The sequence below is a fragment of the Onychomys torridus genome, chromosome 4 (assembly GCF_903995425.1).
Source record: "Onychomys torridus chromosome 4, mOncTor1.1, whole genome shotgun sequence".
Classification (NCBI taxonomy): Eukaryota; Metazoa; Chordata; class Mammalia; order Rodentia; family Cricetidae; genus Onychomys; species Onychomys torridus.
Genome location: NC_050446.1, coordinates 89845758 through 89873252, shown reverse-complemented (window position 1 = coordinate 89873252; position 27495 = coordinate 89845758). Strand labels below are relative to the sequence as shown.

Here is a 27495-nt window from a genome sequence, read left to right as displayed (position 1 = left end):
TTTTTGAGGGAAAAAAAAATCAATAAACTTTTAGGCAGATGGGCCTAGAAAAAAAAAAGATACAAAGCTCAACAGCAGGACTAACTGTAGTAGGAATCTTAACAGGTCTGATTAATAAGAACAAACCTGAGCCAGGTATTGGGGTGAACGCTGGAAGATCAGAAAAGCAGAACAAGCCACAGCTACCTCACCTCTCCAGTTCCTCAGCCGATCCTGTTTCCTCAGACTGGAAGCCTCTGAGTCCTCATCCAGAATGAATCTCAGCTGAACTGTGCTGCTCAAAGCATAAAAGCTTAACCAGCCAAATGCTTCTAGTTTCTGGTCTTCACGCCTTATATACCTTTCTGTTTTCTGCCATCACTCCCTGGGATTAAAGGCGTGAGTCACCATGCTTGGCTGTATCCTTGAACAGATGGATTTCTGCCTCTGGAATGCTAGGATTAAAGGCGTGTGCTACCACTGCCTATCCTCTATGTTTAATATTGTGGCTGTTCTGTCTCTGACCCCAGATAAGTTTATTAGGATGCACACTATTTTGGGGAACACAATACCACCAAACTAACAAAGGTAGTATAACAAAAGTGGACAAATATTAAAATAGTAATGGACTGTTTTAAGCAAGTTTACTCTGGTACATTCTACAACTTGATAAAGAGACAAGTGCTATGAAAGACAAAGTCCTAAGTTCACATAATAAATATAGATAGATAAGCGGAATTCCTACATCTACTGCACTGACCTCATAGTTAGAAAACTTTTCAACAACAGAACAACAATATACCTCAGGTCCAGATGGCTGGGCAACTGTATTTGAAACTTAACAATACTTACAAGTCTTTAAAAGGTTTTCTGAAAACTGAAGAAGAGAAACTCACTATAAGAGAAACTTACAGTATAAGACCGGTAACCCTGTAAATATCAAAATTTGACAAAGGATTTAAAAAGGAAAGTAAACCACATCTCTAGTGCTCAGGAATGCTATTGCAAAATTAGTGAAGTAAAACACAAGTTATATAAAAAGTTATTGCTTACTGACTAAATGTCCCTTATCTCAGGAATGCAAGGTCGGTTTGACACCCCCCAAGTCAATCACTATAATTTACTACTTCATAGAAACATATGGTCATCTTCATAGCAGTGTTTTGAAAAATATCCAACACCCATATTTAGTTAAAAGCCCAGAAAACCAGGGATAAGAGGGAGCCTCCTCAATGTGATGAAATATTTGCAGGACCTGAGAGTTAACAGCTTAGTAGTAGAGTAACTTCCTTCTGAAATCTACAGCAAAGCAGAGATGTATGTGTCCCCATCAATCATGTTGTGCAGGAACTCTAGCTAGCACAATAAAGCAATCAAGAAGAAACAAAGGCATACAGATTACAAAAGAAGCAGCAGTGTCTCCAAAGACGAACTGATGGCAAATAATTATATAAAAAATACTAAATGTAATATCAGAAAAATGCAACTGATACCATGGTGAGGTAGATTATAGAAGTATTAGAAAGTCCTGTGCAAAAGACTGAGCATATCAAGTGACTGGGAAGACAGAAAGCATACACAGCAAGCAGTCGGTCACTGGGAATGGAGAAAGGTATAAGCCTTGGGGACAACAGATTAATCATTTCATAAAACAAAATATAGCCACTGTATGCTCCAACCATTTTATGTGTAGGTATTTACTTAAGAGCAATTTAGTCATATAAAGGTTTTTGTTTAATTGTTTATCATACTTTTATTGTTAATAGCCAGAATTAGAAACTAAGTGTCTACCCACAGGTTAGTGGCACAAATACTAGTACAGGCACAGCAACTGAATGTGCTCTAGGAACTACTGGCAATTCAGCAACAGGAGTGCATCTTGAAATAACTATACTGTGGTTTTTTTTTTGTTGTTGTTGTTTTTTGTTTTGTTTTTCAAAGTCAGACAAAAGAATAATAGCTCCATTAATAGGAAATACCAGAAAATGCAAATATAAAAAGTTCAAAAACATATAAAGTAAAACAAAGCCCCAAACTAACTAAATAAATAAAAAGAAAAAGAGAAAGAAAGTTAAGAAAAGGAAGGAAGGAAGGATAATAGAAACAAAACAAAAAGAAAGAAGTTACAAGACGAAAGCTAATGGATACTAAGAAAGGCAGGCAGTGGTGCCTGGCCAGGGATCTCTGAAAGGGATATCTAGGAAAAAGAACTGTGAACTCTGAAGGGGGCTAGCCAAGCTCAGCATCTACCATGTGATACTTTTCTGAGTATAGACACATCAAACATCCAACTATATGCTTCATAAATGGGTACTTTATGTTAATTATACCTGAAAAAAAGCTGTCTTAAAATTATTTATTAAAATTGGCTTTTTATTTGGAGCAAATTGTAATTCAGAATAAAATAGGTACTCTACTTAACTTAAACATTTAAAAATATATATTTCCTAACAAATAGTCTTTAGCCAACTTGTCTCCTGAATTTAAAACTGATCACTGAAATTAACATCTGGATCATATACAAATCAACTCCTTGGTTCTGTGGCTTTGAACTCCCAACAATTCAGGGGTCACTGTATTCAGGACACGTGGGCAAACGACAGCCTTTTATAGCGACTCTCCAGATTCATTATGAATATAGTAGAAGGCTCTTGAGCAAACAGGATACCTGGCTCGTTTTGTCCATCCACACAAAGGTGGGTCCTCAAGCTTCATGTGGGGGAGAGGTTTTCAGCTCCAGCTTAGTACACTCATTAACCAACACATTAATCTATCTAACACTTCTCACCGAGACTCAGATGAAGCTCCATAGTGGAACAAAAGGGCATAGGTATAAAATTCATAGGTAGACCAGGGTTTAGGTGTTGTCTCTGCAATTCACTATACTAAGCCTCACTCGTCAACCACTCAAGGACAGAGCTGGCATGCCTATGGAACAACACCCTGCTTGAACACATTCACTGCTTGGAACCAGAGTGACCTAATATGTAAGATCCCCCTCCCTCCATTAAGATTCCATTTGGTGGGCTAAAGAGATGGCTCAATGGCTCAGAACACTCACTGCTCTTGCAGAAGATCTAAGTTTGGTTCCTAGCATTCAGATTGGGCAGCTGACATCTGACACCTCTGGCCTCTGTGGGCATTGTACTCACATTCACATACTCATACATACACACAATAAAAAAAAAGCAAAAAAACCCCAACAAACAAAAAACCAAACCAACCAACCAACCAACCAACCAACCAACCAACAAACAAAAAACCAAACCAACCAACCAACCAACCAACCAACCAACCAACAAACAAAAAAACAAAAAAAACAAGGCTAGGCTGGTACTTCAATGCTAGCAACACTATCTAAGCTTTTCAAAATAAAATAAATTTCCCAGGGCCCAGATGTTGGAATAATCTTTTTGTACACTGTGTGAAGATGTGTCTCTGTCCTTCCTCACCTGCCTAAGGCACCTTCTGATTGGTTTAATAAAGAGCTGAACAGCCAATAGGTAGGCAGAAGAGGATAGGCAGAACTTCCAGGGAGAGATGGAAACTCTGGGAAACAATCTGATGTGCAGGAGATTTGCCAGCCAGATACAGAAGAAGTTGAATTTATGGTACTGAGTAGAGGTAATGAGCCATGTGGCAGAACATAGATTAATATAAACAAGTTAATTTAAGTTTTAAGAGCTAGCTGAGAACAAGCCTAAGCTAAGGCCAAGCTTTCTTAATGAGTAAAAAGTCTCTGTATCATTATTTGGGAGCTGGTGGTCCAAAGAAAGACTGGCTACACCCAGACCCAATCACAGCAATGAAATCAGTTCTCCCAGAATAAAGTGTATATCCATATGGACAAAACGCTTTCTTCCCATGTGATATGAACATCAGGTGAAGGGTACGACCATTTCAGCCTGATCTTCATGCTTCTAGAATTCACGACAGACAGGGTCTTTGCACAGAACTGTGCTGGGCTGTTGGCTCTAACTCCACTGCAGTCACTTTCTATCAGCAGACTGCCATCTTTCTCTCACTTGCCTGTGTGCTCACATCATGATGGCATGTTTGCATTCTCTGATGGCCACTCAATCCTTTCTTTGTGGATTTGGTTTGACATAACATTTCTGCACCCTGCATGACACAGAAGAACTCCATTACGTGGGCTCAGGAGGAAGAGCCACTGTGTCAACACTTCATTCTTCCCTGGATTTGTGAAACTGGTCAACATATCTCCCTCAGAATGCTCTTCAACATGCTTAAAGGTAGCAATCAGACACATAGGTACCCAGAGAAGTAAAGAAACTGTGACCCATGGACATTTCCTAACAGACTTGTTTTCTTTCCTTTTAATCCTTTGTTTAAATTCTTCCCAATCTCGCAACAACCAAGACTACATTTCTATTTCTCTGCTCAGCTCTGCTTCTAAAGTCATCATTGCAAACCATGAACGATGGTGCACTGTGCAAACTCCTTGCTGGGGAAAGCCTTGTGATTTGCATTCCAGGTGCAGATGAAATGGTTTGACTGTTCTGAGAAAACATTCTCATGAAGGAACTAAGTACACAGAAAACACTTTCCTCATCTTTATCAAATATTTTGAGGTTGCTCTAGCTAATAACAGTGTCCAGTATTTGTTGAACAATGGGACGTCAATATCTCAGAAGCAATTCCACTATGAGAGATGGAAAGGCAAATTATTATATTTTACCTTCACAGAAGTCCTCTCCAGTACATTGGCTAATTATAAGTCAATCTGTCTCTGGCTGCTGATGACTGTTTGTTAGTGTACTGTGGCAGCGCCTTCTGAGGCTGCCGTAATTGAAGGTTTGCAGGGCTTCTATTGCGGAGGCCCAAACTCCAACTTACGACAGATGTGATCAGCCTTGCTTTTAACAAGACCGAAATAACTGGAAATCTGTGATTTGACTAATTGCAGGCTTCCTGAAAGTATCTTAATACAAGAAAAACTTTGGCCATCCTCTGAAACATACCTTCTTTACCTCTAACTGCCTGGCAGCCTTGTTCCAAATGCCTTCTCTCAGGTTATCGCTGACCAGAGAAAGCAATCACCAGACCATTGAACAAATAACTGATCTTTAAAAAGCCCTGGGAGGGAAGAAATGAACTCAAATCAATTTCTGTGGCAGAAGGTATTAGCTAAGCATTGCCTGTAGGAGAGTAGACTCTCTGGAGCCAAACACTCAAAACTCTGACAGATGGAACCTGGCTCTTAATCTCTGTAGAAGTACAACAATGTGATTAGGGTCCTATTTCCTTTGGTGCTCATCTCCACATACCTTAATGTCAGTGCACAAAAGGGCTTCGGGAGATGTACGAATTCCTTCCTTTGGTCTCTCAGACCCAGTCAAGATGGGTCCATGCCAGGAACATAAGCTAAAAAGATGCTCTGGTCCCATTCAGTGTGCATCGAGCTCACACAGTGAGTATTCTATATGGCCAAAGGAACCTGGCCTCTGTCTCCCAATCCCTTTTAGGTGGTACTCTACATTGCAAGGACATCAAAATATGCTAGAGAGCTAAGATACTCCTCCCAGGGTTAACCACTGGAGTGTACACCTCTGCCTGAGGGCAAGGGTTTTTCAGGAATGTGCATGGGGTATGGCTGTGCAGGTTGGGTTATGATTGACAACTTTCAGGTGAAGTGGAAAGAGGGATAAGACAGGGTAGAGGGGCCACCCGTACTTGTACTGTTACAAACAGCCTGGGACTACAAGGAGTATGAGAATTCTTAACATAAATTTCAACTTGCAAATCTTCCAGGACAATAGAATATGTTATTTCAGGTCTGTTGACTTGATGGATAATTGAAATGTGGACATGCAGGAATGAGGCTTCCATTCATTACCTGCCCTTGATCTCTCTTATTTTTTTGCATCTCCAAAGAAACTACTGATTATTCTCTACTAGGTTTTCAAGGTATTCCATGTCAAATTACAATTCAGAGAAGTCAAAAATTTTGAGAAAAGAAGTAATTAATTTAAAGCTGGGTGAGAAGAACCACAACTGCAATCTCAGCACTTAAGGAGCAGAGACGGGGGATTACCATGAGCGCAAGACCAGCCTGGGCTACAGAGTAAGATCTTTCAACAAAACAAAACAAACAACTATAAATATTTATCTGATAAACTTTACCAAATGCATTTGCCATGTGGTTACCTTTCATTGCCTACTTTAAAATCATATAAAATAGTTATGATACTTCTCTGAAATAGGGCTGTAAAAGCTTGTTCATCTATAAAGTATATAAAAATGTTTTAGAATATTGAGACATTTTCCACTGTCCTGAGGACAGCATTCTCAAGAAAAAAAATGAATCAATTATGGTTTAATGTCACTATGTTTCATATAATCCTTAACAGTTGATTTAAATTATTGTTGCCTATTGAGTATGAGTATATCCATCACACAGTCATGCAATGAATAACTATCCACTGATCACCTACTGTGTGACAGGCATTCTGCCAATCTCTGAGCATTTAAAGATAGATAAAACAACCAGATAGCATTGACTTGAAGAGGGTGGCAAGCAAACACTAATTATAATGTTTGATAACTGTTATGGAACCATCAGCAGAATACAGACATGTGTCCTTCTGAAGTCAACCAAGCTGCGTACTAAAGTTACCTAAGGCGTTTATCTGTCAAAGAAGGCGAATCAAACTGTCTGGTGCGAATATCTTTAAATTCCACCAGACAGTGACACACAGGACAAAGACAGAGGAGGCTTAATATCTGTTGACTGCCAGCAGGTATGAAAGTGCTTTGCAGGTATTAAATAGCTGACAGTAACAGTGTGAGAACAGCATTATTAATTCCATTCTCTTGAGGGGAAAACAAGGAGTTCTGGAGGTAAGCAAGCTCTTTCCAGGCATGAGACCAGCATAACCTAGACTCAAGCCCAACATTCCTTCCATAACTTCAAGAATGATGACTCTGAAAATCAAGTTCAAGTACACAGAACCTCATCATTTCTAGCCATCAGCTAAGACGGTCTCTGAAAAGCTTACCTATAAAGTGCACCTTTAAAACTGATGCTCCTGATGACAATGTGCCTGAAGATACCAAGAATAGCAGAAGGCCCAGACATGTGTCAGTGCCATGCTCTTAATCAGCAGTTGTTGGACACTGGTCATCATCACATGTGGGTCTCTCTTTGTTAGGTTTTGCATTCTCCTGCTCCTTTGATGGGCAGTATGTTAGAAGCAAGCATAGAATCTGGACTTCAACTGCAGATTTCCTTTCCTCCTCTATCTGCCATCTGAATATGAAAGCAGACTGAATATTGCAAGCCAAATTGTCAAAGAACTCACTTCACAATGACAGGAAGGGGGGAGAAGGCTTCTGAGTGTTGGTTTCATGAAGAAATGTTTTCTGGTAGCACTCCACTGTTTGTGGTTGTATTACAGACCCAATGCTTCTTCTCAGCAGCTAGCTATTTGACTAGAGAGAGGCAGAAGGGAGCATGTTGAGGAATTAGTCAAGGCTCATACCAAAACAGGGATTGGAAAAGCAGCAAATGTTCTTCAGACAGAACTGAAGTCTTTTAAAGGTGAATTAAGACAAGACAAATTGCTAAAGTTTGATATCAAAGCAATGAGAGAGAGAAGACATTTCAAAATAACAGTACAGAATGGAGTGTGCTCTTGAAGAGTTTTACGCAACAGTTTTCCACTACTTTCTACTCAGTCATTCATTCACTCACTAACTCACTCATTCATGGAGGGTTAAAGCCCTGTAAGGAGACAGGACTGAGGAGTTAACATCACAGATTGCGTGGTCAAGGATGTCCTTCCAAGGAGGGGACATGAGCTGAGCTCTGAATGTCACATGAAAAAAGTCAAGTGGAGAACCAAGCAAAGAAGCTTCCAGGTAAAAAGAATGAACCAGAGTAGGATGTGAAGTACAAACAAGGAACAAGATTCAAGGAAAATCAAGAAAATGGATGATAGGAATCATAAAAATAAAAAGGGCTCTTAGGGGAGAGGTGAGTGTATCTACTATTGGGCTGGAGCGGGGTGGGGCAGATCATGCAGAGGGCCCTGAGGACCAGAGAGGAGTTGGAATTTTATTTGAAATGTGACAGCAAGGCATTAAAATGTTTTGAGCAGGAAAATGACACAATTTAATTGACATTTTCCAAGTCTTAGATATGAAAAGCTGACCACAGGACTGTGAGCAAATCGGTTTTGAAAGCTAGAGTAATTGCCCAAGAGATGCTAACAGGTACTGAGGCAAGAGCAGGTGAGACAGCCATAAATACAGTTTGAGACACGGTGAAATGGATCTGTGGTAAAACTCAGATTTGTGAACTAAGTCAAACTGTGGCACTACTAGTGGAACTGAGGATGGATAGGAAAATAACAAGCTTGAAGGAAAACAATTAAGAGGTTAGTTTTATGCATGTCAAATCTAAGACACCTCGTAGATACCATGAAGGACAGGCAGGAATTCATCTCAGACAGTGTTAGACCTGGGAGTCAACATTAGCAGAAACCAATGTACCACATGAGTCAACGAAATAGCTGAGGGACTACCCTTGCAATACACGTAGATAAAAGAAGGGTGGGTACTGAGTCCTAGGGCCCCTTTACCCAGAGACCAGGAAGAGGAACAAGTGAAAAAGACCAGGGAAGCTTCTGGCATAGAGGGGAGAGACACAAAAAAGAAAAGACATCATGGAAGACAAGAAAATCAAATGTTTTAAAAAAGACAGAGTAAATGACCAACTTTCAAAAACTGCTGAAAGCTAAATAAACACACTGTATTAAGAAAGAAATTTTTTATAAAAACGTCAACCTAAATTTAGCAATTACTGGTGTGGGCAAATGAGGTTATAAAAATTGTCTTAAGATATGAATTGAGGGTTTGGGGATTTAGCTCAGTGATAGAGCACTCGCCTAGCAAGCGCAAGGCCCTGGGTTCGATCCCCAGCTCAAAAAAAAAAAAAAAAAGATACAAATTGAATGCTTTTACATGAAAATCCAATCATTACCCTAAAAAGTGACAATTAGATTCACATGCGTTTTCTTGTTAACTAGAGACCCCCCCCCACACACACACCAGTTTAGTCCAAAAGCCAATCTCTTAAAAAGAATTTCTTCTACTTCTGAGAACTTTATCAACTGTTCTATGTGTTATGTTCACAAAATATTCAGATTGCACACATTCACAGATGACCAACATTGTCTTAGATCAAATTCTGAGCCGCTGGTAAATCTATTCAGATTACCACGTTACTAAAGCACACCTTTTGTACTGAAGTAAATGCCTCAGGTCTCCACTTTGCACTTTGGCACTATTTGTATTTCTTGGGTTGCCTGCAAACATCTGGTAACACTAGTGACTGTCTGTAGGGCATGTCTTCCCTGAACGATCAGGAGCATTTAAAATCAAGGCTAACTTTCCCTATCATGCAACATGTTCTATATAAATTATGGCTGCTTTGCCAGTGTACACTCAAAGTATATGTTCAGGTACGCAAAACAGTAATACTTTATATAAAATATTGAATAAAAATAATAAAATGCAACAAAATCTTACAAAAAAAGAAGGAGCTGGGCATGGTGGTGTGCACCATAAGTCTTAGCACTCTGGGGGCAGAGGCAGGTGGATCTCTGTGAGTTTGAGGCTTATGTGGTGAGTTCTGGGCAGCCAAGGTTACAAGAACCCATGTCAAACAAAACAAAATAAAATAAACACAAAACAAAACCCAACCTAACTGGACGGAGACTGTATTAAATTATTAACTACTCATGTTCCCTTCAGCCAACGTCAGTAACCCACAGGTTGCCCATGGAGGTAACTAGATTATTTGATGTGCCTCGGAATGGTGTGAGGTGAATAGTAGGTACTCAACAGCTGTGTTGTTTTAGAATGACGACATGATTTTGTCCTTTTAAGTTGAGCTTTCTTATTGGAAACTGAACTTCTATTTGTTCTTCAGAAAAGATGTGACCAGTACCAAAGAGGGGAACATAGTCCCAATGCACAGTGATTTGCATGGCCAATTGTTTTTAATCCTTCAGTAACCTAAACTTAGGCGATTTGATTTTCTTGTCATTGCTTTCCCTATATGATCAAAAATGATGCTTTCTTTACTATTTCAAACTCATCAGAAAATCGCTAAAAATCTAAAATTCAATTTGCCCCATTACTGCTAATTTGAATAATGGCTGAATAAAACACAGGAAACGCTGAAGCAGCATTGATTTCTAAAACATTTTGCACTTCCCTCCTCCATCCCTGTAAAGTAAAGCTTGGATGCTACGCACAATTACACAAGAAAATCAAGAAGGCCATTACATTCAGCATTTTGTCATGATCACTGTTACCATGGCGAAGAGTAGGCGTAGTTCAGCACAGCTGCCAGGGGCAAGATCTGCTGGCCTTTTGTAAAGCTGAGTAACAATATAATGCCAAATTCGATAGCCTCCCACCCACACCCCACACTGTTGCCTGCAGATGCGACCATCTCCTTCTTTAATAATCTGGGCATGTGTCATCTTATTACTGTATTCTTCCTGTTGGCCAATGACAGAGGAGCACAGTTAATCTAGAAAGGCTGCCACGTGACCCACCTCTTGTTTTCATGGAGGAAAATCCATGGTGTGAAAACAAGAATGCAATCATAAAAAACCAAAGATTCAACAGTTGCATTGCAGATGACAATGACTTGTGTTAGAAATGGAATGGATGGAGGAGAGAGATAAACACAGGCCTGTGGTAACTAGTAGAAAAGCACACTACTTCCTTTCTTTGAGTTTCAGTTTTTAGTTATCTATATAATGGGGATAAAAGTAACTTCCTGTCTGGGAAGATGGCTCAATGGAAAAACATTGCTACACAAGTGTAAGGACTGGAATTCAGATCCCCAGCACCTAGGTCAGAGACAGGCAGACATGATTATTGGCTGTATATCAGCCATGGGGTGGGGGAGAGGTGGCCCAGAGATGAGATCCCCAGGACAAGCTGGAATCAGTGAACTCTAGTCTTCGTGAGAAACCCTGCCTCAATAAATAAAGTGGTGAGTTACTCTGGAAGACCATTCAGTGCCAACTTTGGTCCTTCATACCCACACTTACACATATGTATATACTCCTGCACATATTCACATGCACCCATGTACTATAGACATTCCTAAACATATGTACACCCCCCCCCCCCCCCGACACGTAACCTCTTTGTAAGGACTAATTGAAATAACTTTCAGGTCCAAGCACACAGCAGGTATCTAATATATCTGTTCCTACCTGCACCCCTTTAATTGTGGAGATTTCCATTTCCTCAAGATGGTTACACAATTTCATAGGTAAACTGTTTGCTACAGTTGTAATTTAAATCATTTTCATCTTTCATATGGTTTGGATACTTTCTTCAGAGACTGAGAATAAATTAATTTTTATAGTCTAAAAGGAAGCATAAATTCCACATCAAAAGGATAAAAATCCAGTGTGTATATCATATTATGCACCACAGCTTGTTATCCGTATTTTAAGTGACACTAATGTAATCACTGTAAAGCAGGAAATAGACTATACCAGTTTTGACCTTAAGCACAGATTTTAAGTTTTAAAAAATGAAGCAACATCATGAAAGCAGAGAAGTTTAAATTATCTGAAATGAATACATTAATCAGAGTCTATATTTACTAGGGAAAAAAAAAGGCTCCTCCATTTTTACCAGCTAAACAAAATATTTTTTTCTAATGAGACGTCAGCTGAGTATCGTTTATCTTAAGAGAAAAATAATGGGACCTTACCTATTCCAGTAGCTCCAGAACTGGCCATGCAGGTAGGCGTGGTGGCTACATTCATCACCAAATGAGGCTTTGCTTTCAATCCAGTGAATTATGTGCCCTTCCACAGCTAAGGGACAAAGCATTACTAATACACAGCGAAGGAAAGGGAAGATTGAAAATCCTCAGCTATGCACTGGCCTCTCTATGCTTCACATTAATGAGCAGGGCTTTAGCCTCTGCCATTCACTGAGGGTGTAATTATAAAACAACACGTTATGTGAGTTCACTGCCAGGCACACTGGGGCCACCACCTCATCTTGTCATCCTCACCCCATTCTTCAAAACTCCCTTTCTCAGGGCTCAAAATGCTGCTCTGCAGCTCGACAAGGGACATGTAGAGAAGACCAAAATGTGCCTAGCTGTCTGGCAAAACTATGTTTTAAAATTTCAAAATTTAGAGAAATGAGTTGAAAATGGCATCCCAAAAAGTGCCTTTAGGAGGCATGCTCATTCCTCAAGTATATGGAAAAGTGTTGAAGAACAGACTTCTTCTGAAGCACGTATGAGATAATTTCAGATACCCCACTTCAATAGAGAATTATAAAGATAAGCTACTCTGAAAACATTTGCTAATAGCAACACGTGAGAAAAAAATCCCCCTCTCCACACAGATGCGTACCAAGCTCAAGGACTTACCAACTGGCACCTGTAAAATGAAGTCTGGTGTTTTGTCATAGCCCTTTGCGCGGAGCTGATCTTCATCTGCAGGAAGAACAAACACTATCATTTATTGCGGCACTCCATTAAAAAGACAGCAATATAATTGCTTTTCTTTCTTAAATATGTGTAAAAATTACTAATGCAGCCATACGTGTCTTTCTTACGTGTGCAATGCCGTGTCAGAATAAATGAATTTTCTTCGCAAACCTGAATCAGAGATACAAGAATGCTTCTTTGTCCTTTTTGCATTTTTATGTCTTTATTATAAACATCATTAATCCAGGCTGTCAGGAGCTACTTTTTTTTTTCCTTTTGGTAATTGAAAATTCTCAAAATAAATATACTTAACAAAGGAAAGAAAAGGGATCTGCTAGTGTCAGCCATCAATATTGACAGTTTACAGTAAGGTGTACAGTGGCCTTTGCAATAAGGAAATAAATGCTTCCTTAAAACAATCAAGAAACTCTAGTTTCAATTAATAAAACTATTCCCATACATACAAAAAGGAGAAAAAAGTGAGATCGCCATATTTAGTTATCTTGCTTAATTCCTTAGGTATACAACTGTTTCTGGCGGTTGAGAGTTTGACAGCCTGAGTATATACTTCTGAAAAGCAAACAGGCTTGAAGATATTTTCCCTATCTTTTCAATGTCTTCTGTAAATATCAATGATCCCCATTGGAAGGGAAGAAAGCAGGGAAACAGGAACCCAGATAAAGTTTGAAAAACTAGCAAGGTGCTTTATTTAAAAAAAGAAAGAAAAAAAAAAAAACAACAAAAAAGAAACCTCTCAGTATTTTCTAAATGTTGTCCTTGACTTCTAATGGCATTACAATGTGATTTCTGAAACGGAGAGTTCTCCATTAGATTTTGGAGTGACCTGGTCATTCAATTCCAGGCATGGCTTTCTGTCTTCACCCAACCTCAACTAATGGCTCAACCAAGTAACAAGGAAGGCCGAGTGGTCTCTTCACACCTACTGGGCTGTTGACATTGTCATGCATCCCACTGGCCTTCCTGCATCAACTTTGATTAAAATTAATGGCCCATTCCCAGGGTTGAGTAGCTTATTTCCAATCCATTTGTCAGCCCAAGACAGTGGTTTCATGGCCAGTGTTGAGAAGCTCTGTTTCAGAGCATTCTTGTGTACATCCTGAAAGGTCAGCATTTTAAACATAAATAAGCTTTAATGAGAAGACACACATTACGGAGATATCGAAGTGGAATGCTGTTAGAAGTGGTTATCTTCACTCAGAGTTTTGAATGCTTGATGCTAGGATTCAGAAGGGTCTTCCCTCTTGGAAATACCACAAAAAAAAAAAAAAAAAATCTCAGAAAAAAAAAAGATTATGTTTCTCACAGCAGCTCAAAACAAGCTTGCAAAGGTCATCAAGAAAACCAAGAGTGCAGTCAAACTCTTTAATAGCTGACCCCCACTCTGCTCCCTGCACCAAAGCCACCCACGCAACTGTATGGCCTCACTAACGTGAAAAATTCAAATCCCAAACCCAAAAGCCAAACCTATCAGTGAGCCTAGGGACCGTACCTGCCCTTCCTCCTCCCTCCTCTCTCCTCCTTCCATGTTCTCAGTATCTACCAAGTTGATCCTATAGTAACTGAGCCCAGCATAGCATCTCCACATGAGTCCTTACCACTGTTTCCTATAAGAAGAGGTTACTCAAAACAACGGAAATGCCCTTTCTTTGACTTATTAAACTCTCACTGCCATAACACCTCCATATTCTACCCCCCACATAGTGGTTCCCAAACCCATCCACATTTCCCTAGGGAGGGAGGGAACAACTTGAAGTTCAGAGGAAGGAATGACACAAGTGTAGCCAGAAGCACTTGTGAACAGGCCGCTCACTGTGTTTGTCAACCATCACTCCACTTGGTCCTGTGAAGGCCAGCCTATCTGGCCCAGCTTCCCATCTTTATATTATGCTTCTTTCTCGGCCCTTGGATTCCCAGGTGTTCCTAACATTAGAACACTATCTAAACTTCTGGGTATAGACTTAAAATTTGGTTGGCACACTCCATTTACAACTCAGAGGCCTGAAGCTATGAGCCTTGCTCCACCCTTAGCTCTTCTTTCCACCCATTCTGTGTGGGCTGCTTTGCAGTGGTGACGCCAACAGGCTTGCACACACTGATGTTGTTACTCTGGGAACTGGACTCTCTGCTGTCCCTCTCACAACCAGCATATTCCCCACACGGATTTGGATTTGATGTCCAGAAAGGACCCTGAAACAATTAAAAGTCCATTTTTAGACAATATTTGTGTTTTCTACAGCACCTACCTGCCTACACAGGTGATTTTTTCTCTCTCTCAAATAAACTCCCTGGGCATTAACAGAGCACAGAGACAATGAAGTTGGTTCAAAGTGTGAGGTTTCTTTTGAAATTCCTGCTGTTATTACAAATGTCTGTGCCTCATCTTATTGCAGTTGTAAGGGACAAAAGTAATCCTTTTCCTTCATGCTTTTTTCTTTCATCACTGGTGTTTTAAGTAATGCCTCCCTTATCTGGTCCTTAGATTTGAGCAGAGTCTCTCTACAAATCCATTCTCTACCGGGGACAATGCTATTATTGGGTAGCCATGATCACATTCCTACTTCTTATCTGGCTACTGATCTGGGCAGATTTCTCCTCTACGACAGACAGGTGTGCAATCTATATTTTCTCCAAGAACCATGCATTCCATATGGGTTTTTATGCTTTATACATACTTCAGCTAACTAGGTACTTAGGATTCTTGAATCTCCCTAGCTGATGTCTGAAATATTTGTTGTATCCTCAGAGAAAAAGGGTAATTTGTTAAATGAGGAGAAAAAGTGAGGGCTATGGGGTCTGACTTATACTTCAGCACCCTCGCCCCACCCTGCCTCTCAGCCTCACCCAGTGAGCACAGCAGATAGAAAGAAAGACTCTTCTAGTCAAGGCGCTTACATAAACCTATGCACTTCACAGCTCCGAAATTCAGGAATCTCATGGTGCAAGGTTTCATAACCAAAATAACTAGAAGAATATTATCACTTAAAAGCATACTTGTTAGCCCTCATATCTACAAAATAAAGAAGTATAGATAATCAGAAACTCGTGAAACAGTCTTTCTGTGCTAATAACATCTTAGAGATGACTAGTCCCACATTCTAATTTATATATCCTAAAAGAAGCCCAGAGAAGTTAAGTTGTCCACCATGACCTGGACTTCTCAGAGAGCAAAGAGAGAGCCCATGCCAACCAAGTCCCGTTTTGTCCCCACAACTCTATAGCATTCTTAATTACATCAATTAATTTGAATCATGTGTGAGATTTGTGAAGCGTGAGGGATGTGCCTTTTCCTCTTGTGTGATTGGTAGATGGCCACCTGTCTGGTACTACCTGGAGGAACCAAATAACCTTAATTTCCAGAGCATTGGTGGTCAACAAAACTGCATCCAAAGAAGAAATGGAAGTTCATTAAAAAAAAACAAAAAACAACAATAAAAAAAACAACTACATTTAAATACTATTATTTCAATTATACAAAATACCACAGGTCTCTGTTTATTTTTACATTGCCAGGCCTGTTCTTAGGTGATATTGTAAAAAGGGATTAGATGTGCATAAAGAACAATGTGAACATTTACTTTCTCTGTCCTTTGAATTATCTCCTTGAAATACCCAAAATATCCAAAGCAATTAGTTACTAATTACACAATTTCTTTGTTTAAAATAAAGGATTGAAGTTTAGTCAGAGAATAAGCAAGACATATCTGAAACTAGTTAACATATACTTAAGAATCATACTTAAGACTACTAGAAAATGTTCTCTTTAACCTGCACTGTTTTAACAAAATTTTTAAACTTAAGAAGTAAATAATTTTTGCCGGGCGGTGGTGGTGCATGCCTTTAATCCCAGCACTGGGGAGGCAGAGCCAGGTGGATCTCTGTGAGTTCGAGGCCAGCCTGGACTATAGATCGAGTTCCAGGAAAGGCGCAAAGCTACACAGAGAAACCCTGTCTCGAAAAACCAAAAAAAAATTTCCTAAGACATTGTGTAAAATTCCAGTTTGCAACATCTGAAAATGATGAGAAGGCACACTCTGAAGCGACCCGTTATTATAAAATAAAACACACCAAATGATTTTTAGAAAGAAATCCTCTAAGACTTTGTATATAACTACTAAATGCATGGAGAGCCCAAAGTCGTGCATCAATTCAAATGAAAACCACAGCTTATCCTTCTACTCAAGTATTTCATGTGCTTGAACCACTTCCTTTTGAGCCTTCTTAAGTCAGTGCTTAGAGCTGTGGCCTTTCTCCTCTGCATGTTCCCTGTGAACAAGTCTCTCAGCCTTTCCTGCTGAAGGCATCAGTAGAGCTCCAGTAATAGTTGCCATGACCTATGCGAACTGTGCAAAGGTACAGGGGACACATATGTATCGAATGGGGAGACTTTGTCACACAGAAATGAAATTTTTACCCAACCCCAGATTTCATTCTAGCCATTAGTTTCAACTTCTTCCCCGAAAGCCTCTTATCAAAGCCACTAAGAAGGACTGCAACGGCCTGCTCTGACCTCGTCCTCCACTTAGTCTGTAGGGGACAATACTGGGGGAACTGAAGTGCCCTGAAGACAGGGAACAAACAGGAGGTCAAGAAGCTGGAGCAGCAGGAGCATCTAGGTAGGCCGTCCTGGCTGCCTGGTGTTGTGGAGACTGGGGACACAAACTTCACCAATAAAGCAAATGACTGGAAATCCTTTTGGCCTCATGCTTCAAAGGACAGACAAGTCAGCCTGGCAGACAAAGGAGACACACCCAGACAGCTACTTTGAGGGCACTAAGTTGTAACACAAAGACTGCAACCAGTTTCTCCTCAAAAAATAAGGGGGCCTAGAAAGTCCCTAGAGCCTTCTTTGTCAACCTCAAAATTTTGATGAGTGGTTGAATGCTAGCCTATCTCTCCCAGCTTTCTTCTGAATTTGTGTCCATGAAGAGGCATATTCACAGTTACAAGGCATGAAAAGGAGCCCTTACTGAGGCAGATGTGTGCCTACATATACAAATCTGCAAATACTGCCAGACCACTGCGTCAATTCTGTAGTAATAGTAAGTGATTTTACTCCAGGTAAGCTGTGGCTATGGAGTAAAGATGGAAACTGCGGTTAATTCACTGTAGGGAGAGACTATTTCATTTAGCTGCCCTGTAGCCATCTTGCCTGGCATTGCTATCCCACACTGTGATTCTATTAGGTATTTGGCAAACTGTCCCTCAACCACCCAGCTGAGCAGACACTAGACCCAGATCAGCTGATAACAGAGTCCTTCCTGTGTTTTGTAGTTGTTTTTGACATACAGGACAACCTTTTCTGAGATTATAATTCTAAGAAATAAACAAACTAGCACCTACCAGTGACCGTCTTTGCTTCTTGAGAAGGAAGGAAGCCTTGAGAAGTACATCCCAAGAAGGACAGAAAGGAGGTATGGGTGACACTGCTTTGTCTTCTGAACTCCAGGCACACCAGAAGCAAAGTTCTCTCCTTGGGAGTGGCTGGGTCTGTATTAGAGCCAATTAGTCCTCTGTGTGTTTAAATGCAATGGCTTGTTTGTATTTCTGCCACTAACAACTAAAATTGTTCATGGCCAGAAAAGCAGAAGAACAGCAGGCATGTTATCTAAGCACAGCAATAGGGAAGGAAGGGCCTCGGGCCTGGAGCATGCAGTGCACATCAGTACTTTTCTTTGGTGTTTCAGAGAACGTGTGTTCAAGCAGCAGGGAGGTGCCTATGGTCTCTGTCTCCTAGTTCTAGAGGGAAGTGTGTACAAGCATACTTGAGGACAGTGTCTTCTCACTGCAATGTCTTCAGAAAAGGGGTGGAACCCTAATTCCCTGGGTCCCTAATAGTGCATCCCTGTCACTTAAAAAACCTACCTTCTTTTTAATCTTCTGACAGACAGGCATTTAAGTGGTTGAGTCCTTATGAAAAATCTAAGCGACTGCTCCCTCCAGCCTACATAATCACATTTTATTTCTAGTCTCTTATTATGGCTAACATCTGCAGGCAAACAGTTTCAGCATTCTAAGTCTCACATGCTCCTGCTGCCTGTTACTCACCTGAAGTCATAATCCCCTGTTTATCACATCAACATCACTGCCCCAGCTTGTTTTAAGGTGGAGAAGAAAACAGCAGGAACAGATGAACCCTTAGAAACAAAGATCCTAATTTCTTACAGCAAGGGACATCCTTCACTAAGCCTATTTGGCTTTACACATTATACCCTCTTGGAGTCCCAGAGAATAATGCACGAATGCTAGAAATGTGCCCATGTCAAATATGCTGGTTTGTCCAAACATGGGGGGAAGGAATGAGGCAGGGGGTAAAGTAAGTGCCTCTCAGGTGTCACTCAAAATAATTGTTAGTGTCTACTAACAGGGTAACATTCGCTGGGAAGAATAAAATATCTCCAGAGCCATCCTTATTAAGCTAAACTTAACAAGAATAAGCACCCAACAGTGGCTGTTCGAGTCACTAATGAAAGTGCCCTTGACCTGGAGACATGCCAACCTATGCTGATGAGTGGTCCATCTTCTGTCTCCAGGACCAGCTCTTCCGTATTGTTCCTAGAGGTGCAAATGGTCTTGTCGCTCCTCACTGTCACCATTTCTTCCCTGCAGTCCACTGCTCTTTCTGCCGAAAGGTCTCAAAAGCCCCCATAAAAGCTAAAACCACCCCCTCCCCTCAAAAAAAAGAAAAGAAAAAGAAAAAGAAAAACTGAAGAGAAGATACAGCATTGAAAAGCGTGGTCTCAAAAGTCACTTGGGGACACAGTAGGTAAAACATTTTCTATTTTGTTGGTACTGAGAATGCAGTGACTTCAAAGAAGAGACCTCCAGGAAGGTCACTATACTTCCTGGTCAATTCTAAGATGAGAACTCTCTGTGCACTTGAACTTGGATATGGGTGGCGGTTCCTGATATGTCCTGAGACTTTCAATGCCAACTACTCACTGTTGATTCTAACTGAGTGACCTGTGGAAAGAACTGCTGATACACAGAGGTCTAAGGTCAAACTTCCTCTAAGTTGTCTAAGGTCAAACTTCCTCTAAGTTTTCGTACTTGAGTCAACTTTTCAAATACTTCACAGTGTCTTCCCATAAGAAACACTTAAAAGACTACTGAGCACAATGGCGGGACAGTCAACCTCGGGAATCAAAGCAGCCACCCTAGAAGTCCCAGGGGAATCCTGGAGAAGGGAGCTGAGCAATGTACAAAATTCTATCATCCTGACTTCAGTAAAAACAATTTAGGAGGTGGCAGTGCTTTTTTAACCTCAAAATTTAGCTATCAGCTTTTAGTATAGAAATAGTATATACATACCCTTATGAATTTTTAGCATAAAAAAGGAGCTAGAGAGAGCTCCATAGTAAAGAACATGTACAATTCTTGCAAAGGATCCAAATCTATTTCTAGTACTCACATAGGGCAGCTTAAAACCACCTGTAATTCCAGCTCCAGGTGATCTGAAGCCTTTGTCCTCTGTGGGAACCTGCATGCATATACACATACCTATGTACGTATATATAATTACAAAGTTTAAACAAAGCAAGTAAAATCAACAAACAAACAACAAAAGAACTCTGTATAAATTACCACTAGCATCTTTTACTTCCACTAAGAAGATACTAAGCAGATGCCTGCTAAGTAGGGTACACGAGACAGACCCCTACTTCTCCAGGACAGGGACCAGAATTCTACAAAAGCAAGACCTTAATTGCTGTATGTCTCCTTACAATAGTACTCATTAGCTAACTTGTGGAATAAATATCACTTCTTAGTTGGAGAAATTAAAACTAACTGTCTTATTTCAAATACTTATATAATATGAAACAGACAAGTTTTTAAAACAGGATAAATCCATATGAGTAAATGTATATTTTCAATTCTCAAGACCCTCTCCCACAAATACTCTGTCCTAGGATGCCTGGCTAAGTCCTATGTCATTGAAACTGCTCAGCTAATAGCTACAAGACAAAGAAATTCAAGACAGATTAAGGCAAGAAAACCGGTACTTAATTTTCTTTTCTATTGGTGAGAAGTAGAGGTCAGAAAAAATACAATGAGTATAGATTCTACAACAGAATAAAATGGTTCAAGGGAGGTCATAAGCTCTAAATTACAAAGAATTAATGTTTAAACAATAAGCAAAAGAAAAACTTTTGTAAACGGGAGTCTAGAATAGAAGTGGAGGAAGGGAGAGGTGAAGGGGGATAGAGGAATTATTTCTGTCTATTAAGGAATCAAAATGAGGCCAACATTTACAATGTCTGCAACAACATTCAAGGACCAGACACGGAAGCAAGAAAGAATATGGTTGGGTTAGCGATGTTTATATACTGAGATTTTCCCCACACTTCCTTTAAAATAACCATCTATTTAATTTTGCCTGGTACAATACTTTGCAGCTAATTAATCACTGAGGAGTTATTTATAAAGTAAAAGAACAATAATTCCACGACAATATTTCATACAAGATTTAGATTTTCGAGTTTTAACCATAAACAAACATTGATAGGTAAATGCTGCATTAGCACACTTAAATGCATAGAATAAATGAACAAGTTTTTGTATTCTGATGAGGAAATAGTCTACACAAAACTACAATTGTTGTATGGACTTGTCCTAACTTACTACTGTTCCTTCATTGTTAACATCAGTTAGGTATCTTCTGAGAGTATTGTCAGGTGGCTGTTTCCTCTGAACTGAAACATCTGTCCTGGAGGGAGGAGACAGTTTTCTGAGACTCAGAAAGCTAACAAAATACACAAGGCTTGGCAAGTTGCAAGATCCACAAAGCTGCTCCCCCAGCTTACAGAAATAGTGGCCAAGGGCTAGGTAGAGGAGACTCCCGTCAGTGGAACTGACTGCATGTCATACAGTGAGCTCTAGCACAGAGCTTTCAAGATCACAGTGGGGAGGCCTCTTCTGTGACACAGCTGCCTCTGAGTCACAAGTGCCTGGAATTAACTCCAATAAACTCACTGGCTCACTGCTTTAGTCATGACTTGGGTGGAAGCCCTGCTTGTGTGTCACTGATGACCTACCTTGTGTGATCAATGTTTGTTCAAGTCAAACAAAGCAAAGGCACACAACAAAACTGGTACCCTAACAGGGACTACCAGAATCTGAGATCTGAGATGAGTTGCAGGGAGGGGCAGTTACACAGTCTCTGCAATGGGAGATAGAACCGCAACTGCGTCTGACCTCTGACGGTGACTCTGAAATGGTTACCTTTCTCCATGTGGTGAGTGATGCTGGTTCCCCTGCCAGAGTGGGAGGCCCATGCTCCCTGAAACACGTGATGAGACGTACAAGCATATGGCAGCCATTTTAGAGGCGAGTATCTTCAGGGGGACCCTACAGTACCTGTCCTCCTCTGCATTATGTGGTGTAACATACTTCCTTGATGAATGGGGTCTCCTACGAGTATGGGCTTGTTCCCTCAATGGCTGGTAAACTTAATGGTACATTGTCATGTTTGAAAGTAGCACAAATGGACCAGGATCAGAAGCAGGCTGTTGCCCGGGTGTTGCTTTGGACTATAAAACATGCAACTGAGTCTCAGCTGTTTACTTAGAAAGAACCTGCCCATGGAAGAGTGGAATTAGAATGAGAAAAGACACAGATATTAGCTTGTAACTGTCAGTATGCAAAGCAAGAAAGAAATTAGAATAAGCTTTTCCTGGGATCTAAATGATCTAAATAAACATGGATCCCATAGAAGAGGAAAGGATGTCCAATAAAAAGGGAAAGAGTGAAACAGAAGTCACAGAAGACACCCCTCAGGTCCAAGCTTTGATACAGAGGACAAGAAAACATCCAGTTCAGCATACAGAAGGTCTAGTACAGCAAACTGTAACAAGCAAAGAGCATTCTGCTTCAGAACTTGGGATATGAAAGCTTTTAAAAAAGTAATGGAGGAGTCACCCACAGCTTGGTTCATAAGGCTGTGGGACACAGAAAGGATGACATCCTGAATGGCAGCAAAGCAGAGAAACTGATACAATCACTGCACCTCCTTGACACTAGAGCTGCATGAGCCAAGAAGATGAGAAAGTCAAGCCCTAATGGACTGGCTCACACAGGACACCTGGCATTATCCGTTGGGGTCCTGTGAATCTCAGAGGCTGGAGGACATCCAAGTTAGGACTCAGAAGGTCCAGGAGGCTAGAGAAACTTAGTGAATTAGTGAAGTTGCAAGATCCACAAGGCCAAGGTCACAAATGCAGTAAACAATCCTTTATGGTTTCCATGCTCCATTATGACATGGCTGTCCTTCCAGGCTCTTTTCTAATGATGAAGAGATGTTGAAAAGGAAATAACACTGGACAGTAAGATTCACTACTGGGACACTTATTAATGCAGAGAAGGGGAGTTTGAAGCATCATACTAAGAAAGGAAGAGATTCCTTCTCATGGTGTGACTACAGGTTGTAGGGGAAACTATAGGATGAAGCTTTCCTGAATCTTCACTTGTATTGGGAAGGAGTTTTCTGTGATGCAGAGGCCTTTGGGTCATCCATGCTCTTGTAAGCAACCCTGGCAAACTTAAAAGGTCACAGATTACAACTTGATTGTAACTGTTTGGTCTGTAGTCAGTTGCCTATCTAGGGTGAACACGCATCTGTTCTTGTTTTCTTCAAGAAAACTCACAAAACAGGGATGTTTCCATCAAATAATGTCCTGTATATCTCAGAGCACAAAGGATTATATGGGACCCATCAAATTCAATATTTAAATATTTCTGTACATTCATGCAATTGGAAACAATTATTTGACCATATTCCAGCACTGGTATTTGTCAGTTGAAGTAAATCTAGTCTAACACACTCAATTCCAGTTGTCTAAGATTCTAGACCTAAATTTAGGTCACATCTAAACTCTCTGTTCTTTCTTCCAGTTGGAGTCTGCTAGTCCTCAGGGAGGAAGCATTTAGAAGTTAGGTTAGACAAAGAAATGGACCCAAGGGGGCCTGACTTGTCCACAGACAGATGGTACCAAAGAACAACACCAATCAGCTCTGAAAAGACAACTACTTAGCTAGTGACTTTAAAGAAAAATTAGACTTGGCTGTGTCCACATTGACCTGCAGCTGAATAAATGGTAGATCACACACTTTATAATATTATCAGAAAGCTATCATTCTGAAACACACGTTAGAGTGCCTCATGGGCACATATTATAACTATAGTATTACAGCTCAGAGCTGTTACCCATTTTATTCAGCATTATGCATTTTTCAAAGGAAGTTTATTCCCATACTACATTATTTCCATAGGCTCTAGAATTCAGTTGCCCTTCTGATATGAAAATACTTGGCTGTTTCTACTGTTGAAATTTACTAACTGGAGACTATTTTCCTAATTTATCAACTTTCTTAAACCCTAATTAGTGAATATTTGTGATCTTTCTCAGCTCCAAAATACCAACAATCTTGCAATACATCCTTCTCCACTCTCCAGTGGAATAAAAAGCCTGGGCAGTATGGAAATATTTATTCTAGGTTTTATGGATTTGACTTTCCTTGGCTAATTTGTTGTCCATTTTACAATAAAATTAAGTAATGGAATGTTTTCCTTTTTTGTCCCTGAAATGAAACTACAAAGGTTCTTCAGTGTCTGCATGAACCTGCTTACTAACATGACTGGTATGGATCTTTTGTTAGTTATCACAGATCCAACAGAGGGAAGAAATGAATGCTTCGTTGGGTGCTTTATGGTTTCCATGGATGTCCTTCCAGTCTTTATTTATAATGATGAAGAGACGTTGAAAAGAAATAACACTGTACAGTAAGATTCTCTATTGGGTCACTTACGAATGCACACTTAGGGGGATTTTTGAAAAATCATACAATATCCATGATGCAATTAATATTTGGCATGAAAACAATAAGAGCTTAATATTTTGCTTTTTCAATAACAGGACTTTCCTATATGAGGAGACAAACATACCTAACATGAATTTTTCTAAGTATTCTCCTTAATATATAAAGCATTTTATAGACAATATTTCTTTGTTTCTCTCTCTCATAAGGTTTAGATTATGGTTAATATCTCATGACACCAAAAGTAATACTGCAACAGATATTAAAGCATTTTTTCAGCCACTTATTCTATAAAATATTAATTGCAAGCCTGTGCATGTGCTGTCTATATAGGGGATTGAGTAAGAGAGCTCCTGCTCAGGTCTAAATCAATAAAAGATACCATGCAGAGCATCAATCATCATCTTCTCTCCCTTCAGTACATACTACCTGCAGGTGGAAGATTTGAAAACTCTATCTTTAAGTCCCCAGGATGACACTACATGCCAGAGAACCTGTGCAACACTTACCTAGGAAGGACAGGTTTTTCTTCAGAAGTAAGTCTCTCAGCAGGATTTCATGCTCATAGCCAATAGCACTAGACATTTTAGTTAAGGAGGCAACACACACAGAAGGGCTGAACTATGAGGAAAATTCTACCACCAAGTCTTCATGTTGAGATGAAATGGAGAGTTATGGTAACTATACAAAAGCCTTCCTACTTAGCTTACACCTTTGAGGAAGGAATTTTCTCCATGCATTTTCCCCTCATTTAAATAAGGTAGCAGAAATTTTCTATAACACGTATATTTTGGCCAACAATAATTTATAAATCACTGTGATTTAAATTTCTTTTAAAAATAGAGGAATCACTTAAAATATTCATTAATTTGTATTTAAAAAAATAGCTCTCCAATTCATTTTAGTACATATTAACTAAACACTCACTGAGTACAAGAAAGAATAGTAACTAACCAGTCTTTGCTCTAACAGTTTCCAGTCCTAGAAACTTGTGAGATCCATTTGCCAGTCATCAGCTTCTGCTTCACTTTCAGGGAGGGGTACAAAGGCTGTTTACTGTGTGTATGTATGTGTGTGTGATATATTTTTTTAGCACATGAATAAATACAAATGCATATGAACCAATGCACACAAGAACATATAAACTGTTCCAGTGCTTTCTCTGTGGCAGACATCATATCAAGTGATTGAAGTATGTTATTCCATCCTCAAAAGTATAAAAAGACTTGTTTTAGCAGACAAGGAAGGGACTCAGAGAAAAAAAATGCATGAAGCCAGTAAATATGTGGGAATGCAAAGGATGGGGGTTGAGAGTACAACAGTGTTTGCCTAGCATTCTTGACAGCTGGGTTCCATCTCTAGCAATGAAGAAAAACAAACAAGTAAAGGCAGGAAAGAGCTCTCTCCAAGACCTGTGTCTGATCATACACCTTTCTGAAGGCATCAGAATTATGTAATACTGGCCACTAGTCAATGCTTCCCAAGGACCACATATGCTTTATTCTAGATCTTTAAGGATTTAGCTAAATGCATAGCCTTTAGGCTAAACACACTGAGATGTTATTTGAGTCTTTACAACAACTCCAAGAGTAGATAATCTTTGTCCCCTTTCTCATTCATGTAAAGTAAGGTTTAGAAATGCTGAGGACTATGCTCAAGGTCCTATGGTTTAGAAATATGGAAGGCAGAGGCCAAGTTTGCCTTCTTTTCTGAAGAAAGAGACTGTTCTAAGTCTCAAAACGTGTTACACTATTTTGATCCTCAAGTCCAATTGAAGGCACTTAGTAGAAACAGTCAGGATCACCTCCTTCAATGTCTATCCCACCCAAGCCCACATCAACATGAGTGTAGCACTCCTTGACTTACCACAGATGGTATTCTGATCATGCATTACAAGCATTCAACTGAAATCAAAAGGTAACTTCTTTATTACCAGTAAAAAAAAAAAAAAATCCTAGAAAGTTACCCTGCCCTTTATCAATGAATTACAGGTGACTGTCACTAAAATCTCCTAATTTGAGAAATACAGTCACCTTTGTCCATGATCAACGTAAGGCCAAAGGCACCATTACTGCCGCTGCCCTGTTCTATTTTTGTTTCTCTACCAATGAACACAACTGCATTTATTTATTTTTTTAACTAGGTATAAAAAAAAGTAAGCAAAAATTTTAAATTGCAGAACTTCACACATTTTCTGAGTCTATTGAAGACATTTGATCTATAAGTCTCAATGGTCTCTCATTACCAGGGTATCCCACATTTTCAAACTGAATTATTTACTGCTTTCCACATAAATGTGCTCTCACTTTTGTTGTTGTGAATTATTTACATCTAAAATGTTGAATCATGGAACTGAGGTTACTGATGGCACACAGAAAGCCACAGCCCCGGATGCTTCCTGAGTCATCACCCACTTTGCTGCTCTGTTCAGACCTTCATCTAACAGCTGTGGCCTAGAGTCCCACATGGGGCAGTTGAAGTGGCTGCTTCTTTACAGAGTTTGCTTGGTGGAAAAGAGATGCAGAGGTAAAGGTATGAGGGTCGAGGGCACATACTACACAAAATAAACTAACAAACAAACAAACAGACAGACAGACACAGCAGGCACCAAAAGGAAAAAAAAAGCACCCTGGCAATACATCCTCTTTACCACTGTGACTGGTGTGTCATTTTAGTAAGTGTCCAGTTTACTTTATTCTCTGAACATGAATGCCTACATGTAGCATTTTCATAATGGAGTAAGGAGGTTTTGCATCTATGCCATTTACCAAATGTGTGCTTTCCTTGTAAGAAACTGATGTACTTTAAGTGAGGGTAAGCAAAGCAAACAAACATTATCACAATGATCAGGACCACACAGAAAAGTATTTCTCCCTTACAAAGAAAACCAATCATTTCATCCAGTGTGAAATAAAATAATTCCTGATGATCAGTCTAGGAAACACCTTTGCAAGCTTATTTACAGTATATGCAACTGACACCATTTCAATGCAGAGATACAATCAGTCTCTCCACAAACTCCCCAGCCTGTTTTATTTTGCATAGTTACTCCAATCACCAATTTTAAATTTTGGAAAGATATACTTCTTGATTATGCTTTGTTTGATAGAGACATAAAAATGCAAGGTCTACAAAATAAAGTTTATAAAAGCAGTAATTTTTACTGGTAATAAGCATAA

General features: G+C 39.8%; 1 protein-coding gene across 2 annotated transcripts in view; it reads right to left on the bottom strand.

The window, feature by feature from the left end:
* The window catches only part of Cdin1 (CDAN1 interacting nuclease 1), a 208918-nt gene that overhangs the window by 86468 nt on the left and 94955 nt on the right, over positions 1–27495 (bottom strand). Inside the window, exons 8-11 of one of the 2 annotated variants that reach the window (XM_036183137.1) lie at positions 24826–24893; positions 17846–17992; positions 12425–12490; positions 11750–11855 (exon numbers count right to left, since the gene is read on the bottom strand). In XM_036183137.1, coding sequence (XP_036039030.1) covers positions 11750–11855; positions 12425–12490; positions 17846–17992; positions 24826–24893 — 387 coding nt within the window. The remainder of the gene's footprint in view (positions 1–11749; positions 11856–12424; positions 12491–17845; positions 17993–24825; positions 24894–27495) is intronic. The other variant, XM_036183139.1, reaches the window with a different exon arrangement.